Here is a 16,012-nt window from a genome sequence, read left to right as displayed (position 1 = left end):
AGAGGAGATGGTGGTGCCATCAATAGATAAGGAAATAGTGTTAGGTGATGGTATTCATGACGGTGCAAAGATTATAAGCTCATTAGCATAGAGATATTGGAGCCAAAAAGAGCTACAAAGAGAAAGTATAGATGGAGAATAGGAGAGGTCCAAAAACTGAAACTTGGGGGACACCTACCTGCAGAGAAAGTGGGGGAAGAGTGGAGTAACTAGAGAAAGAACAGTCATAGAGGGGGCAGTGTCGTGCAGACCGAGAAAGTGAAGAATTTGCAGGAGGACATGGTGATCTACAGGGTTGGGATAATTTGCCTATCGCCGGTCACCATACCGACGCTGGGATCCCGGTTTTTAGATGCAGGGGTGGGGGAGATTGAGCGCAGAGAATCCCCTTGCGGGCTTGCTATGCTGGCCACAGGTTCGATTCCCACTCTATGGGTGTCGTGGACACCCACAAATCGGAAAAGTTCCTGTTAGTCGGCATTGTGAGGGGGCAGGATTCCAGCATTGGTATTGTGACCGCCAGTCTCCTGACCGCCAGTCACATGACTACATCCCGATCAAATAGAATAAACAGAAAGCAGGGACCTTTGGATTTGGCAGCATAGAGATCATTGGTGATTTTAGTGAGGGCAGTTTCTGTGGAGTGGAGAGGATGAAAGCCAGACTAAAATGGCCCCAGCAGGGAGTGGGGTAAAAGAAAGGATGTGAGGCGGCTGTAGACAATATGCTCAAGGAGTTTGGATGCAAAGGGGAGAAGCTAGATAGTGTCCGTATCAAGGGTGTTTGTTTTTGTTTGTTGTTTTAGGAATGGGGGAGACAAGGGCATGCTTGACTGCAGTGGGGGCATTGAAGCAGGAGAAGGATAGATTAAAGAGATGGGCATGATGGATGGATGGAAGCAGGCAGCAGGAGAGAGGGAGCAGTGGAGGCAGGAGTGGTTAGAGTCAAGGGGGGAGGAAGGGGAAGAGGACCGGATTAGGCCATGACTTCATCCCCAGATGAGTTGGTACAATGGATGTATATACGGCTACTGGTATATGTTCAAAATATCGATACTAGAAGGCCATTATTGAATATGTCGACAGTGACACATTGTCAACAGACACAAGCCTGGCACCCAATTTTCAGTTTAGTGAACAGCCCTATGGGAAACTACATCTACATGCCAAATTTTGATATTACAGCAATGTTAACATTTGAATGTCGACGTTTCACCACATACTATACTGAATGTCGCACTTTGAAAATCATTTTTTTCTGCCACACAAGAGTCACTGACGTTTCTCAGTTAAACATGGCTTTTAATCAGTAAATACAGATTGTTACACAACACAGACGATCACTGATTAGTTAGAGAATACCTTACTAATATCACTTCCCAGGTTCTAGGGTCAAGTTTTACCAATTACCAAATATTACATTTCTTAGGCTAAGGGCCTAATTCAGACCTGGCAGCGGCAGCAGATGCAGGTTGAAGCCCAGTGAAGTGTGCGCACGCACAGCAGCTCACTAGTGTGTTCGCCTCTGCCTGATTGACAGGTAGAGGCGGTCGCTGGGTGTGTCGGCGTCGTTGTGTGTGTCGGCGTCGTTGTTTGGGGTTTACGGTCCAGACAACGCAGGTGAGTCGTTTGCAGGGGTGGCTGCGTGTCTTCCCTTTCGCATGTCTGCAGCGGGGAGGGGGGTGGAAGGACCCGACATGTGGAGTGGACTTACCCTGTGCTGGGCGTACCCCCACATGCCAAAGATTTTGATTGTAGATGTGCATTTTTTCACACATCTACGATCAGGTAAGAATTAGGCGCTATGCTTACAGTAGTAATTGCCTACTATATGTCACACTTGTAATGTTTCCATATTATTTACTTCTGTATTTAATGGTAAAATGTTTCAAACTGATGTTAACTGTTTTAATCTGTATATTAAAAACTTTGAATTTATATATGAAAAGCTTTTCATTGTGTCTTCAATGCTGCTTTGTATAATTTGTGTGCTGTCTGTTGCATTATTATTTTTTAGATATCATTATATTAATTAGTTGTATAAGTAACATTAATAGCATATGCTGTGAACAGTTTAGCATATGTGTCAAATCCTCCATTGTAAAGCACAAACACATAAGTGGTGCAGTTTAATGGCAAGGGTGTACTTGTTCACATAACTTTGTGTTGTACTGTGCATACGGTTGATGCACTACTGTGCAATCAGTTGCTGCATTATTAATGGAAAAAAACATTTGGATCAAGAACTGGCCATTGTCCTGATATCATGAGACTGGCAAACAAAAAAAAAGTGAAAAGAGGAGTCCTGAAAATCTAAAATGTACAGTAAGAACGGTTCATCACAAGGATCTGTTTATTTTTTTTATTAGAGGGTATGAGTATCTTTTTTTTTTTTCCAACATTTTTTTTTAATTTGTGCAATACTCAAGTACAGTGAGTATTTGTAGGTCTGATAGTCTACAGAAAGCAATAATAAATCAGACCTGCAACCAAAAAGAAAATGATTTTTTTTTTTTTTAAATGAGGTTTGGGTGAGGAGAATGAGAAGAAACAGGGTTGGGGAAACTGGAGGACAGGGGTGCAGAAACCAGCATTGCATAAAACAGGACTTTGCAAATTTTTGCTAAAATCTTGGTGCCAGCTTAACTGTCTAATCACAAAATTGTCCGCAACCAAAGTATATTAAAACTTCTATAGAACATAACTTATGCCTATTTAATGCCCCTTTCCCACATGCCATCAGACCCTGATACAAGTCCGTCTCTAGTGCCGTAGTATGCCCCCAATAGATAGTATGCCACACCACAGTGCCCTAAATACATAGTATGCCACACCACAATGCCCCTAATACATAGTATGCCACACCACTGTGTCCCAAATACATACGATGTCACACCACAGTAATATACCACATCACTGTGCCCCAATACCTAAAATGCCAAACTCACAGTGCTTCCAATATATAGGACGGGATCTAATGAAATACGAGTTCGGCAGGCATGCGGGTGGTTTAGCCTTGTAAATTATTGCCCCTTTAAAAAAAAATGTCCGCGTTCAGACGGCATCCCGCACGGCCACCGAACATGGACTTCATTACATCCCGGCCCTAGTATGCCACATCATAGCCAACTGACACATATTATGCCAAACTACGGTGCATTCAAAATGTATCAATGTATATAACTTAAATGAATGTGTACAGGGAGGCAAGACTGCTGTCCCTAAATCTCCTGCCTGGGCTGCGATCAGCAGAATGGCCTTGTGGGTTTCCATGAGTCTTCATAGATGGGCAAGTATCTAACTGACTTGTAGACAGGAAGTTGCAGGAACACTGGGGAGGATATGATGTGGAGCTGATCCTCGTGAAGGTGACGTGGTCTAAAAGGGAGTCCATTATGTTGGCCTCATTCAGCAGCACTGGCCCGCTCTGCCCCTGCTGTTGCTGGGGGTTCGGTAGGGAATGCCTACATGGCCCCCTAACCCTAACTCTCCCTTCCCACCGCCTAAACCTAACCCTCCTCCTCCACCCCCCAAAGCCTAACCCTCCGTGGTGGCGCCTGAACCTAACCCCCCCCTTCCCTCAGCCTAAACCCCCCCCCCCCCCCCCTCCTTACAGCCTATCCCTCCTGGGAGGTAATGACCCTAACCCCACCTTCCTGCAGCCTTAATCTATCTCCCCCACCCCAGGCCGTAGCCTAACTCTAACCATCCCCCTACAGCCTAAACATAACCTTCCCCCCTTGCGGCTTACCGCCCCAGAGTCCTGGCACTTGGACGTTCGGGATCTCGACGATCGGGACTACGGTGCCGGGCAGGTGATCCTATTAGGGATGGCAGTGTCAGCATTTTTTTAAAGCTGCAGTCAGTTACGAGGCAAAACCAAACTGGTTGGTTGGCGTTTTTATAATGGGTTCAAGGTGTGCGGTTTAGGGGGTTCTCACTGCACATCCTGCACAATTCTTCTACAGTACTTACCTATTCGGAGTCCCACATCGGCAGTGAGAGCACTGCACAAATCACCGGGAAAATGGCGCAGTGGTCATTTTCCTGTTGATTTGCTCATCCACACTAGAAAAACCACTTGGAAAATCCCCACTGCGCCATTTTCCCAGAGACCTGCCCATGCGCAGTAGACTTAGGCACAGCACCAGAATCTACTCGCTTGCGGCACCAACTAGAGAGGAGGGTGACCGGAAGGATACTGTACACGGGAGGGCACTCCTTTCCTAATACACCCTTGTGTTTGCGCCCTCTAATTTCTCTGACGTCCTAGTGGATGCTGGGACTCCGTAAGGACCATGGGGAATAGCGGCTCCACAGGAGACAGGGCACAAAATAAAAGCTTAAGGATCAGGTGGTGTGCACTGGCTCCTCCCCCTATGACCCTCCTCCAAGCCTCAGTTAGATTTTTGTGCCCGGCCGAGAAGGGTGCAATCTAGGTGGCTCTCCTGAGCTGCTTAGAATAAAAGTTTAGTTTAGGTTTTTTTTATTTTCAGTGAGTCCTGCTGGCAACAGGCTCACTGCATCGTGGGACTAAGGGGAGAAGAAACGGACTCACCTGAGTGCAGAGTGGATCGGGTTTCTTAGGCTACTGGACATTAGCTCCAGAGGGACGATCACAGGTTCAGCCTGGATGGGTCACCGGAGCCGCGCCGCCGTCCCCCTTACAGAGCCAGAAGAGACGAAGAGGTCCGGTGAAATCGGCGGCAGAAGACATCCTGTCTTCAGTCTAAGGTAGCGCACAGCACCGCAGCTGTGCGCCATTGCTCTCAGCACACTTCACACTCCGGTCACTGAGGGTGCAGGGCGCTGGGGGGGAGCGCCCTGAGACGCAATATAACAATATACCTTAGGTGGCAAAAAGAATACATCACATATAGCTCCTGGGCTATATGGATGTATTTTAATCCCCTGCCATTTTTACACAAAAAAGCGGGAGATAAGGACGTCGTGAAGGGGCGGAGCCTATCTCCTCAGCACACAAGCGCCATTTTCCCTCACAGCTCCGCTGGAAGGACGGCTCCCTGACTCTCCCCTGCAGTCCTGCTTCAGAATCAGGGTAAAAAAGAGAAGGGGGGGCATTTTTGGCAGCAAATAACGATAATAACAGCAGCTATAAGGGAATAACACTTATATAAGGTTATCCCTGTATATATATATAGCGCTGGGTGTGTGCTGGCAGACTCTCCCTCTGTCTCTCCAAAGGGCTAAGTGGGGTCCTGTCCTCTATCAGAGCATTCCCGGTGTGTGTGCTGTGTGTCGGTACGCGTGTGTCGACATGTATGAGGAGGAAAATGATGTGGAGGCGGAGCAGTTGCCTGTGTTGGTGATGTCACCCCCTAGGGAGTCGACACCTGACTGGATGATTGTATTTAAACAATTAAGTGATAATGTCAGCAATTTGCAAAAAACTGTTGACGACATGAGACAGCCGGCAAATCAATTAGTGCCTGTCCAGGCGTCTCAGACACCGTCAGGGGCGCTAAAACGCCCGTTACCTCAGTGGGTCGACACAGACCCTGACACAGATACTGAGTCTAGTGTCGACGGTGACGAGACAAACGTAATGTCCAGTAGGGCCACACGTTACATGATCACGGCAATGAAAGAGGCATTGAACCTTTCTGACACTACAAGTACCACAAAGAAGGGTATTATGTGGGGTGAGAAAAAACTACCAATAGTTTTTCCTGAGTCAGAGGAAATAAATGAGGTGTGTGAAAAAGCGTGGGTTTCCCCCGATAAAAAACAGCTAATTTCTAAAAAATTATTAGCATTATATACCTTCCCGCCAGAGGTTAGGGCGCGTTGGGAAACACCCCCTAGGGTAGATAAGGCGCTCACACGTTTATCTAAACAAGTAGCGTTACCGTCTCCTGATACGGCCACCCTCAAAGAACCAGCTGATAGAAGGCTGGAAAATATCCTAAAAAGTATATACACACATACTGGTGTTATACTGCGACCAGCAATCGCCTCAGCCTGGATGTGCAGTGCTGGAGTCGCATGGTCGGATTCCCTGACTGAGAATATTGATACCCTGGATAGGGACAATATTTTGTTAACCATAGAACATTTAAAGGATGCATTACTATATATGCGTGATGCACAGAGGGATATTTGCACCCTGGCATCAAGAGTAAGTGCTATGTCCATCTCTGCCAGAAGAGCGTTATGGACGCGACAGTGGTCAGGGGATGCGGATTCCAAACGGCACATGGAAGTATTGCCGTATAAAGGGGAGGAGTTATTTGGGGCTGGTCTATCGGACCTGGTGGCCACGGCAACGGCTGGAAAATCCACCTTTTTACCCCAGGTCACTCCACATCAGCAGAAAAAGACACCGTCTTTTCAAACTCAGTCCTTTCGTTCCCATAAGTACAAGCGAGCAAAAGGCCACTCTTTTCTGCCCCGGGGCAGAGGAAGAGGAAAAAGACTGCACCATGCAGCCGCTTCACAGGAGCAGAAGCCCTCCCCTGCTTCTGCCAAGTCTTCAGCATGACGCTGGGGCTTTACAAGCAGACTCAGATATGGTGGGGGCCCGTCTCAAGAATTTCAACGCGCAGTGGGCTCACTCGCAAGTGGATCCCTGGATTCTACAGGTAGTATCGCAAGGGTACAAACTGGAATTCGAGGCGTTTCCCCCTCGTCGGTTCCTGAAGTCTGCTTTACCAAAGTCTCCCTCCGACAGGGAGGCAGTTTTGGAAGCCATTCACAAGCTGTATTCCCAGCAGGTGATAATCAAGGTACCCCTCCTGCAACAAGGAAAGGGGTATTATTCCACGCTGTTTGTGGTACCGAAGCCGGACGGCTCGGTGAGACCAATTTTAAATCTGAAATCCTTGAACACTTACATAAAAAGGTTCAAATTCAAGATGGAGTCACTCAGAGCAGTGATAGCGAACCTGGAAGAAGGGGACTATATGGTGTCTCTGGACATCAAAGATGCTTATCTCCACGTCCCAATATACCCTTCTCACCAAGGGTACCTCAGGTTTGTAGTACAAAACTGTCATTATCAGTTTCAGACGCTGCCGTTTGGATTGTCCACGGCACCTCGGGTCTTTACCAAGGTAATGGCCGAAATGATGATTCTTCTACGAAGAAAAGGCATTTTAATTATCCCTTACTTGGACGATCTCCTGATAAGGGCAAGATCCAGGGAACAGTTAGAAGTCGGAGTAGCACTATCTCAGGTAGTGTTACGTCAGCACGGGTGGATTCTAAATATTCCAAAATCGCAGCTGATTCCAACGACACGTCTACTGTTCCTAGGAATGATTCTGGACACAGTCCAGAAGAAGGTGTTTCTCCCGGAGGAGAAGGCCAGGGAGTTATCCGAGCTAGTCAGGAACCTCCTAAAACCAGGCCAGGTCTCAGTGCATCAGTGCACGAGGGTCCTGGGAAAAATGGTGGCTTCTTACGAAGCGATTCCATTCGGAAGATTCCATGCAAGAACATTTCAGTGGGATCTACTGGACAAATGGTCCGGATCGCATCTGCAGATGCATCAGAGGATAACCCTGTCGCCAAGGACAAGGGTGTCTCTCCTGTGGTGGCTGCAGAGTGCTCATCTACTAGAGGGCCGCAGATTTGGCATTCAGGATTGGATCCTGGTAACCACGGATGCCAGCCTGAGAGGCTGGGGAGCAGTCACACAGGGAAGGAATTTCCAGGGCTTGTGGTCAAGCATGGAAACATCTCTTCATATAAACATTCTGGAACTAAGGGCCATTTACAATGCCCTAAGTCAAGCAAAACCTCTGCTTCAGGGTCAGGCGGTGTTGATCCAATCGGACAACATCACGTCAGTCGCCCACGTAAACAGACAGGGCGGCACGAGAAGCAGGAGGGCAATGGCAGAAGCTGCAAGGATTCTTCGCTGGGCGGAAAATCATGTGATAGCACTGTCAGCAGTGTTCATTCCGGGAGTGGACAACTGGGAAGCAGACTTCCTCAGCAGACACGACCTTCACCCGGGAGAGTGGGGACTTCACCCAGAAGTCTTCCACCTGATTGTAAACCGTTGGGAAAAACCAAAGGTGGACATGATGGCGTCACGTCTAAACAAAAAACTGGACAGATATTGCGCCAGGTCAAGGGACCCTCAGGCAATAGCAGTGGACGCTCTGGTAACGCCGTGGGTGTACCAGTCAGTGTATGTGTTCCCTCCTCTGCCTCTCATACCAAAAGTACTGAGAATCATAAGAAGGAGAGGAGTAAGAACTATACTCGTGGTCCCGGATTGGACAAGAAGGACTTGGTACCCGGAACTTCAAGAGATGCTCACGGACGAACCGTGGCCTCTACCTCTAAGACAGGACCTGCTACTGCAGGGGCCTTGTCTGTTTCAAGACTTACCGCGGCTGCGTTTGACAGCATGGCGGTTGAACGCCGGATCCTGAGGGAAAAAGGCATTCCAGAAGAAGTCATTCCTACTCTGGTCAAAGCCAGGAAGGACGTAACCGCAAAACATTATCACCGCATTTGGCGTAAATATGTTGCGTGGTGTGAGGCCAAGAGGGCCCCTACAGAGGAATTTCAACTGGGTCGTTTCCTTCATTTCCTGCAAACAGGACTGTCTATGGGCCTAAAATTAGGGTCCATTAAGGTTCAAATTTCGGCCCTGTCGATTTTCTTCCAAAAAGAACTGGCTTCAGTACCTGAAGTTCAGACATTTGTAAAAGGGGTGCTGCACATACAGCCTCCTTTTGTGCCTCCAGTGGCACCTTGGGATCTCAATGTGGTGTTGAGTTTTCTAAAGTCACATTGGTTTGATCCACTTTCCACTGTGGACTTAAAATATCTCACATGGAAGGTGTCGATGCTGTTATCCTTGGCTTCAGCCAGGCGTGTGTCAGAATTGGCGGCTTTATCATATAAAAGCCCTTACTTAATTTTTCATTCTGACAGGGCGGAATTGAGGACTCGTCCTCAATTTCTACCTAAGGTGGTTTCTGCATTTCACATGAACCAACCTATTGTGGTACCTGCGGCTACCAGGGACTTAGAGGACTCTAAGTTGCTTGACGTTGTCAGGGCCTTGAAAATATATGTTTCCAGGACGGCTGGAGTCAGAAAATCTGACTCGCTGTTTATCCTGTATGCACCTAACAAACTGGGTGCTCCTGCTTCTAAGCAGACGATTGCTCGTTGGATTTGTAGTACAATTCAGCTTGCACATTCTGTGGCAGGATTGCCACAGCCAAAATCAGTAAAAGCCCATTCCACAAGGAAAGTGGGCTCATCTTGGGCGGCTGCCCGAGGGGTCTCGGCTTTACAACTTTGCCGAGCAGCTACTTGGTCAGGGGCAAACACGTTGCTAAATTCTACAAATTTGATACCCTGGCTGAGGAGGACCTGGAGTTCTCTCATTCGGTGCTGCAGAGTCATCCGCACTCTCCCGCCCGTTTGGGAGCTTTGGTATAATCCCCATGGTCCTTACGGAGTCCCAGCATCCACTAGGACGTCAGAGAAAATAAGATTTTACTTACCGATAAATCTATTTCTCATAGTCCGTAGTGGATGCTGGGCGCCCATCCCTAGTGCGGATTGTCTGCAATACTTGTATATAGTTATTGTTACAAAAATTCGGGTTATTATTGTTGTGAGCCATCTTTTCAGAGGCTCCCTTGCGTTTATCATACTGTTAACTGGGTTCAGATCACAAGTTGTACGGTGTGATTGGTGTGGCTGGTATGAGTCTTACCCGGGATTCAATATCCTTCCTTATTATGTACGCTCGTCCGGGCACAGTATCCTAACTGAGGCTTGGAGGAGGGTCATAGGGGGAGGAGCCAGTGCACACCACCTGATCCTTAAGCTTTTATTTTGTGCCCTGTCTCCTGCGGAGCCGCTATTCCCCATGGTCCTTACGGAGTCCCAGCATCCACTACGGACTATGAGAAATAGATTTATCGGTAAGTAAAATCTTATTTTCCATAACATGCTACTGCCATTATGGCATTAGCAAGGGGGAACTGGGTGAAAGCAAATGATTGGCTTCATTTGTTAGGTACTTTCTTATATACTAAGTAAGGATAACAATATTTAAACATGATGAAGGGTCCACTTTAAGAAACATTGTACGTTGTCAGTTCTGCTATACAGAATTACAGTCTTATACCAAAATTAGTAATGACAGAAACAACATTACAGTGAATAGTTACTGCTAGACTTTAGCTACACAAACTTTTAAAAGCTTTGGGAAAAAAAAAGGATCCCTTCAAAGTTGGCTCACACACAGGAAGCCTACTTTTGAGTAATTACTCAATCTATAACACAGCTGGATTAAAATACTACATTTTGCATATGTTTCTCAGACCTGTTTTTGTTCTTTCCCGAACAGATGATTCAGCGTGAAGCTGATGTGAAAAGTAAGGTCACCGCTGTAGCTCTGACAGATTCCGTGCACAACGTGTGGCATCAGGAAGCCAATAAAACTATTCGAGAATGGATGCGAGAGGTAATAACTTTTTTTCTGTTTTGTTTTTTTCTAAATAAATCACTAGAATAAAACAATGATAAGAAAGACACTTACTGCAATATGATGCATGTGGAATAGTGATGTTTTTACAAATCAAACCTGTTTGTTTTCCTAATCTGTCTCTAAATGTATTAGCAAATTATAACTAGTTACCATCCCGTCAAAATGACGGAACAACATAACAGTAATGTCAGCATCGGCGGCTGTGCAGTGCCTGAATGGAGCAACACTTGAATTGCTCCATCAGGCACCATCTAGTGGTCGCCGGCATGCAAAACACTTGAATCCCCCCCCCCCCCCTAGAGGTGAGGAGCAGCGTTAGCCTTTTATTATATAGGATTCTCTGATTGTTTTTTTCACTTGTTTTCCTTACATAGCTATGCACAAGTTAAACACGCTCTCTAAAGCATTTGAACACTGTATTTAATATTGAATGCAGCACTTTGTTCTCTTTTTAAAAGATGAGACCAACATTCTGGGCAAGAAAGAGCACCGTGCTCCAAACAAAGTAAATAAAAAAAATAACAAAAAATAAATTATAGCAATATTGTTTAAAAGTGGGTACACACTGGTGGATATATCTGCCGATCAATTGATCGGCAGATATATCTATGGACGGATTGGGCAGTGTGTTGAGCATACACACTGCCCGATCCATCGGGAACTGACGTCATGAACTGGGCGGGCGTGTACACATGCCTGCCCAGTTCAGCTGTGAATCACCACCGGCTGCCACAGCATGTGTACGGGCGGTCAGCCGACCGCCCGTACACACACAGCGACGCGCCAATATATCGGTAGATATATTGGCCGCCGGCTGTGCTGCAGGGCCGACGTGATACGTCTGTGAATGACGGATTCACAGACGTATCACCCATACACACTGGGCGACGGACCCGCAATATATCGTCCGTTCAAGAGAACGGACGATATATCGGCCAGTGTGTACCCACCTTTAGGCTGGCACTATTGCTGCAGCATTTAGGGCTTCCTCCCACTGAAAGATGCTGCATAGTGTCCACAGCGCTGTGCAGGGAGTAAACACAGTAACAGTGAAACATGATAAGTACAATAAATGTAAACTGACGTATACTGTAGGAACAGCACAGAGAAACAAAACAAGAAATTATGTAGGGCACTGACAAGGGGCACGGCTATGGTAACTCACTATATCTTGACTGCCAACTTTAAGTGAGTCACAGGAACGGAATGGCAGATAGTCACTGAATGGGACTAGGAGACATGGAGCACTGGTAACTGGGATGGGACTAGGATTAAACATGAGGTAGGAGGGCCCTGCCTATGAGAGTTTACATGCTATGTGCGGTATTCAGTTCTTTTCACCCCCTTCCACACCCGCTCTGTTTCTGCACTCGGGCACGTGGTATCATCATTTCAGCTCGTTACCCTCCAGGTTAGTTAGGCACTGAACCCTTTACGCAGCTAAACCTGATTACTATGGGCGCAATATGCGTGATAACGGGGATTATTTTAAAAAGGAGATTGGGCGTGATATATCATATGGATACCACCCAAAGAGTATCCGTGACAGCATTAAAAAGGCTAATGCTGTCAAGCTTCAACAACCCAATGTATTTACATATGATGAACAAGAGTAAATGGAGAAGGCAATGGGTTCCCATACCCGTTACATGCTTTTGTTCTTGTTAGAAAACACCAAGTGGAGGGGCACATTATTTTGCTACATTGTACTTCAGCAGCATTTTAAACTGCTGAACTCGTTAGGGGGGTATTCAATTAGCTTCGGTAATCTCGGAGCTGTTGCATTCACCCCCTCGTCTATTCAATTGCTGGCCGTTTTGACAGTTTTTAAGTCATTTTCGCCAATGCCTTTTCACCTTCTTTTTTTTTTTTTATGTGAAAAGGCATTGGCGGAAAATACCTCAAAATCTATGAAAATGGCCCGCGTTTTCATCAATGCAGGTGAGAAAACATGTGGATTCGCCGATCCACGTTACTCGCTCCTGCTGAATTTTTTGCCTAGGCGAAAAAACGTCCCTGCTATTGAATAGGGCAACTCCCCATTCACCCTAAAAATAGTGAAAAGTCCATTTTTTTTTATCAAGGCGACAAAAACGGACCTAATTGAATACCTCCCTTAGTCTCATACTTATGTTTTATAGTTGTGGTATTGGCAAGCAAATAGCAATTTCTGAAGCAACAAAAGTAGACGTATGTCCGCGGTACCATTTTCCTGTAGCCCTGTGTATGAATAGTAGATTCTAGCACAGTGCTAAATTCTACTAGCGGCTGCCGGCAAGGGAGAGAGGAGAGGAGCCAGATGGAATATGCACATGGGCCCCCTCCTCTCTTAAAATGCCCTTGGGGCGATATGTAATAGCCTGCAAGGTGCAAGCTGTTCGGGAATTTCTGCGAATATGCCCATATTATTACGGTGGAATCATTCACAAGGCAAAACCAGGCTATTACATATTGCCTTTGGTCTTAGGGGCATATCTAATTATCCGTGCTGCCCGATTCAATCAGCAGGGTTTACCCCACGTGTCAAGCCATGAGGGAGCACTTTTCCTTGCATTCTCAGGAGCTCAGAGGAAAGATTCCAGGTTAAAATGCACCCGCTTGGATTTAACATACATATATTCCACGGAAAATGTGGAATATAGAGCTAGCATGCGTTAATCCATAGTTTATGCGCAGGCAAAATGTTGATTAACTGAATCGCTCTGGATGTGAAACCTGGAGCTATTCCCTGTGCAGCAAACCCCGTCCTTATTGAATTACCTACGAGTACACACCAAAACAGCGTAAGAAGATCACCTGACCACCTATTTATTTACAGTTGTTCATGTCCCCTTTAAAAATATTGCATATCAACATAGTAATCTAGTTTTCATGGCTGCTGTGAGGTGGCTATTTAACATTTTTCTGTGTAAATGAGACCATATTCTCTTTTGTACTGTAAAACCTTGAGATTCCCCAGAAGAGAGTGAAATTACAATCTACAGTATAGTAATACTTTTTTTTGGCCCTTCAGGAAATTCCTGTCTGTTCATGATCATTTCCTACTGGTAACACAGTTCTCACAGAGCCGGAGGATCTGTATGGCTGTGTTGTAGACAATCTAGTGGCTGTTTATAATGAAATGTATTATTAGACAGATAACAATAGTTGAACAAATCCCGTATTGTAGGACTACAGCGCTGGTTACTGAACTGCAAAAATACTGCTCAATAACCTTATAATAGTTAGCTATATTGTATTCAAATTACTTTTGAGAAACTCCTTACTGTCATGTGTCACATTCGCTCCACTTTTTATATTTTAAACATCGCATTTCTGTTTCCCATGTAGTACTTGATTGCCTTTATATTCTTTCTAACTGAATGAGCATTGTATGTGACCTGTTGAGACCAAATTGACCTATGACTGGTTTGGTGCTTGTGCTTTAGGGCGTAGCATAGAGCTTAGAGGGGGATATGTACTGCACGAAAGTGATGTAAGAAGCCCTGATGTAAAAAGTGATGTTATAGGACTATTCCACAGTCATCACTATACAATTATCACACAATATGGACTGTAGTGAGCTCTACTTTCTTTTGTGTGCCCAAGAAGGTTAGATTATACCATTGCTGGAGCTAATTTGAGTGGGGGATTACATTAATTTAATCAGTCATTGATATTGCTGATTTACCCTATCTCCTAGAATTGCATTATGCTGTCAGAGCTGGTGAGCCTGGGGCTGTATATAGGAGAGTGTGTCAGGGGCAGTGTGTATATATGCCTTCTCCTGGTCTCAGTCATCCAGTGTAACTGAAAAAATATATAACGTTAAGCAGGAACATGGGATGGGTGGGTCTTCTAGAGACATAATAATAATAATAATAATTAATTAAAACATAGGAATTGTATTGCTATAAAAAAAAAAAAGCTAATCTGTAAGGCAGAAGTTTAAAGCGTTTCTTTTATCTCCAAATAATAATATATGTGTTTTTAAAAAAGCAAATAAGGGTCCAGAAGATTATATGTACTGGTTAGGAGGTATTCCTACTTTGGGGGGTCGTGATTTTTAACTGCGTTGATTTTTATTGAAAACTTTTTTTTCCATTATTATAACATGTAGCTTAAAATATAGTTTTTACTGACTTTGTTTAGTCCCTCTTACTTACATAATATTCCAGTAGCATTGGAGTAGCGTCCAGTAGCTTAACAGTGGTCCTTTGCCTACAATACCTGTGAGGAGGGAGCAGAAGAGGGATGGAGGGTAAATTACCCCAGAAATTAAATATTCTGTATATTGCTTTGTGTTGTACTTAATATGAATGTATTACACATCAACTTTAAGGATGGGCCCAAATCTAATTTATTTGTTTTTACAAAAGACTACAATAAAATATTACTTTACTCATCCAATGTACTTTCATGCAGGCTCAGCCACTTATATGACATCACCTTTCTGCCAGAAAATCCATATAATACAAACATCACATAATCAACTTGATTTCCCATATGATGGTGCCCATATTGCTAAGTCATCAAATGGCTACATAATTAGGGCAGCCTGCGGACACAATATTATGTTACACGAATATAAATCAAGGAAACAGTGGTTCATATTTTTATGTTGATGAGTGTCTTGTTAAGTCTCGTCTCAAAGGCCTTTTATTTTCCATACGGTGGCTCTGTTGGGTCATAACCTATAATGATTATAGGGAATGTAAGACTGTCCCTGTGCCATGTGAGTGCGTACAAGCAATTAGATGCTTCAAAACTCATATTTACAATGTGATATTCTCAAATTAAGATAATGATTTGAATATGGAAATCCATTCCAGGGAGTAGTCAAAAATAATGGTAGAACAAAACCTAACAAAACTAAATAGCCCTGTAATCAGCTACATTAAACAGATTATTTTGCTCTACTGGGATACTCTTCATATGTTAATTTTTCTATGTACTGCTTTTATCTTCGGTTTCTATTCTAACTCCTACATACTTCTAATTGCCTATATGCATATACATTAAAATGTTGCACGACTAGTAAAGGCTGCATTAGAATGATATAATAATAAAATTATAATTGACTCTATTTAAGTGAGGCCAAGCAGCCAGATATTCTTTGTGACTTATCATGATGAGGGTGGGGTGTGTGAAAAGATTGAATGATATTTAAAATATATAACTAATAGCTGCTTGTCTGATTCTCTAATTGCTGTCATTACCGAGAGACGAGAGAGAAAAAGAAGTCGTTTTAGACCTTTTCTGTTGTAACATTGTCGGCCTATTTTTAGCAAGCATACAAGTCATGGATTTTCAATGTATGAGGAGCTGAGATGAATGATAAAGCCAGTCGCTCATTTGCATATCTTGACAGTCCTCCTCGTAGTATTCCACTCCCAAGCCCCAGCCACAGTTCACATAAAAGATGTGTTAATTGTGTGCTAATGTATAGCGTTTTACTAGGCTCTGATACAGTGTTCTGTCAGTGCCAATACTCATTTACTTAACAAAAAAAAATAGAAATGATAGAATAAGCATATAAGAAACC

General features: G+C 44.6%; 1 protein-coding gene and 1 long non-coding RNA gene across 7 annotated transcripts in view; one reads left to right on the top strand and one right to left on the bottom strand.

Annotated features, from left to right (window-relative positions):
* Positions 1 to 16,012, top strand: part of ARB2A (ARB2 cotranscriptional regulator A) — a 792,581-nt gene that overhangs the window by 576,014 nt on the left and 200,555 nt on the right. For all 5 annotated transcript variants that reach the window (XM_063964011.1, XM_063964006.1, XM_063964010.1 and 2 more), the window contains one exon: positions 10,348 to 10,464. In XM_063964011.1, the coding sequence (XP_063820081.1) occupies positions 10,348 to 10,464 (117 nt within the window). The remainder of the gene's footprint in view (positions 1 to 10,347; positions 10,465 to 16,012) is intronic.
* The window catches only part of LOC135060883 (uncharacterized), a 71,062-nt gene that overhangs the window by 48,600 nt on the left and 6,450 nt on the right, over positions 1 to 16,012 (bottom strand). For both annotated transcript variants that reach the window (XR_010247289.1, XR_010247283.1), the window contains exon 3: positions 14,634 to 14,697. This is a non-coding gene — a long non-coding RNA (uncharacterized LOC135060883). The remainder of the gene's footprint in view (positions 1 to 14,633; positions 14,698 to 16,012) is intronic.

The sequence above is a fragment of the Pseudophryne corroboree genome, chromosome 1 (genome assembly GCF_028390025.1).
Source record: "Pseudophryne corroboree isolate aPseCor3 chromosome 1, aPseCor3.hap2, whole genome shotgun sequence".
In the NCBI taxonomy this organism is placed as follows: Eukaryota; Metazoa; Chordata; class Amphibia; order Anura; family Myobatrachidae; genus Pseudophryne; species Pseudophryne corroboree.
The sequence above is the reverse complement of the archived record's forward strand: the minus strand, read 5'-3'. Positions and strand labels throughout refer to the sequence as shown.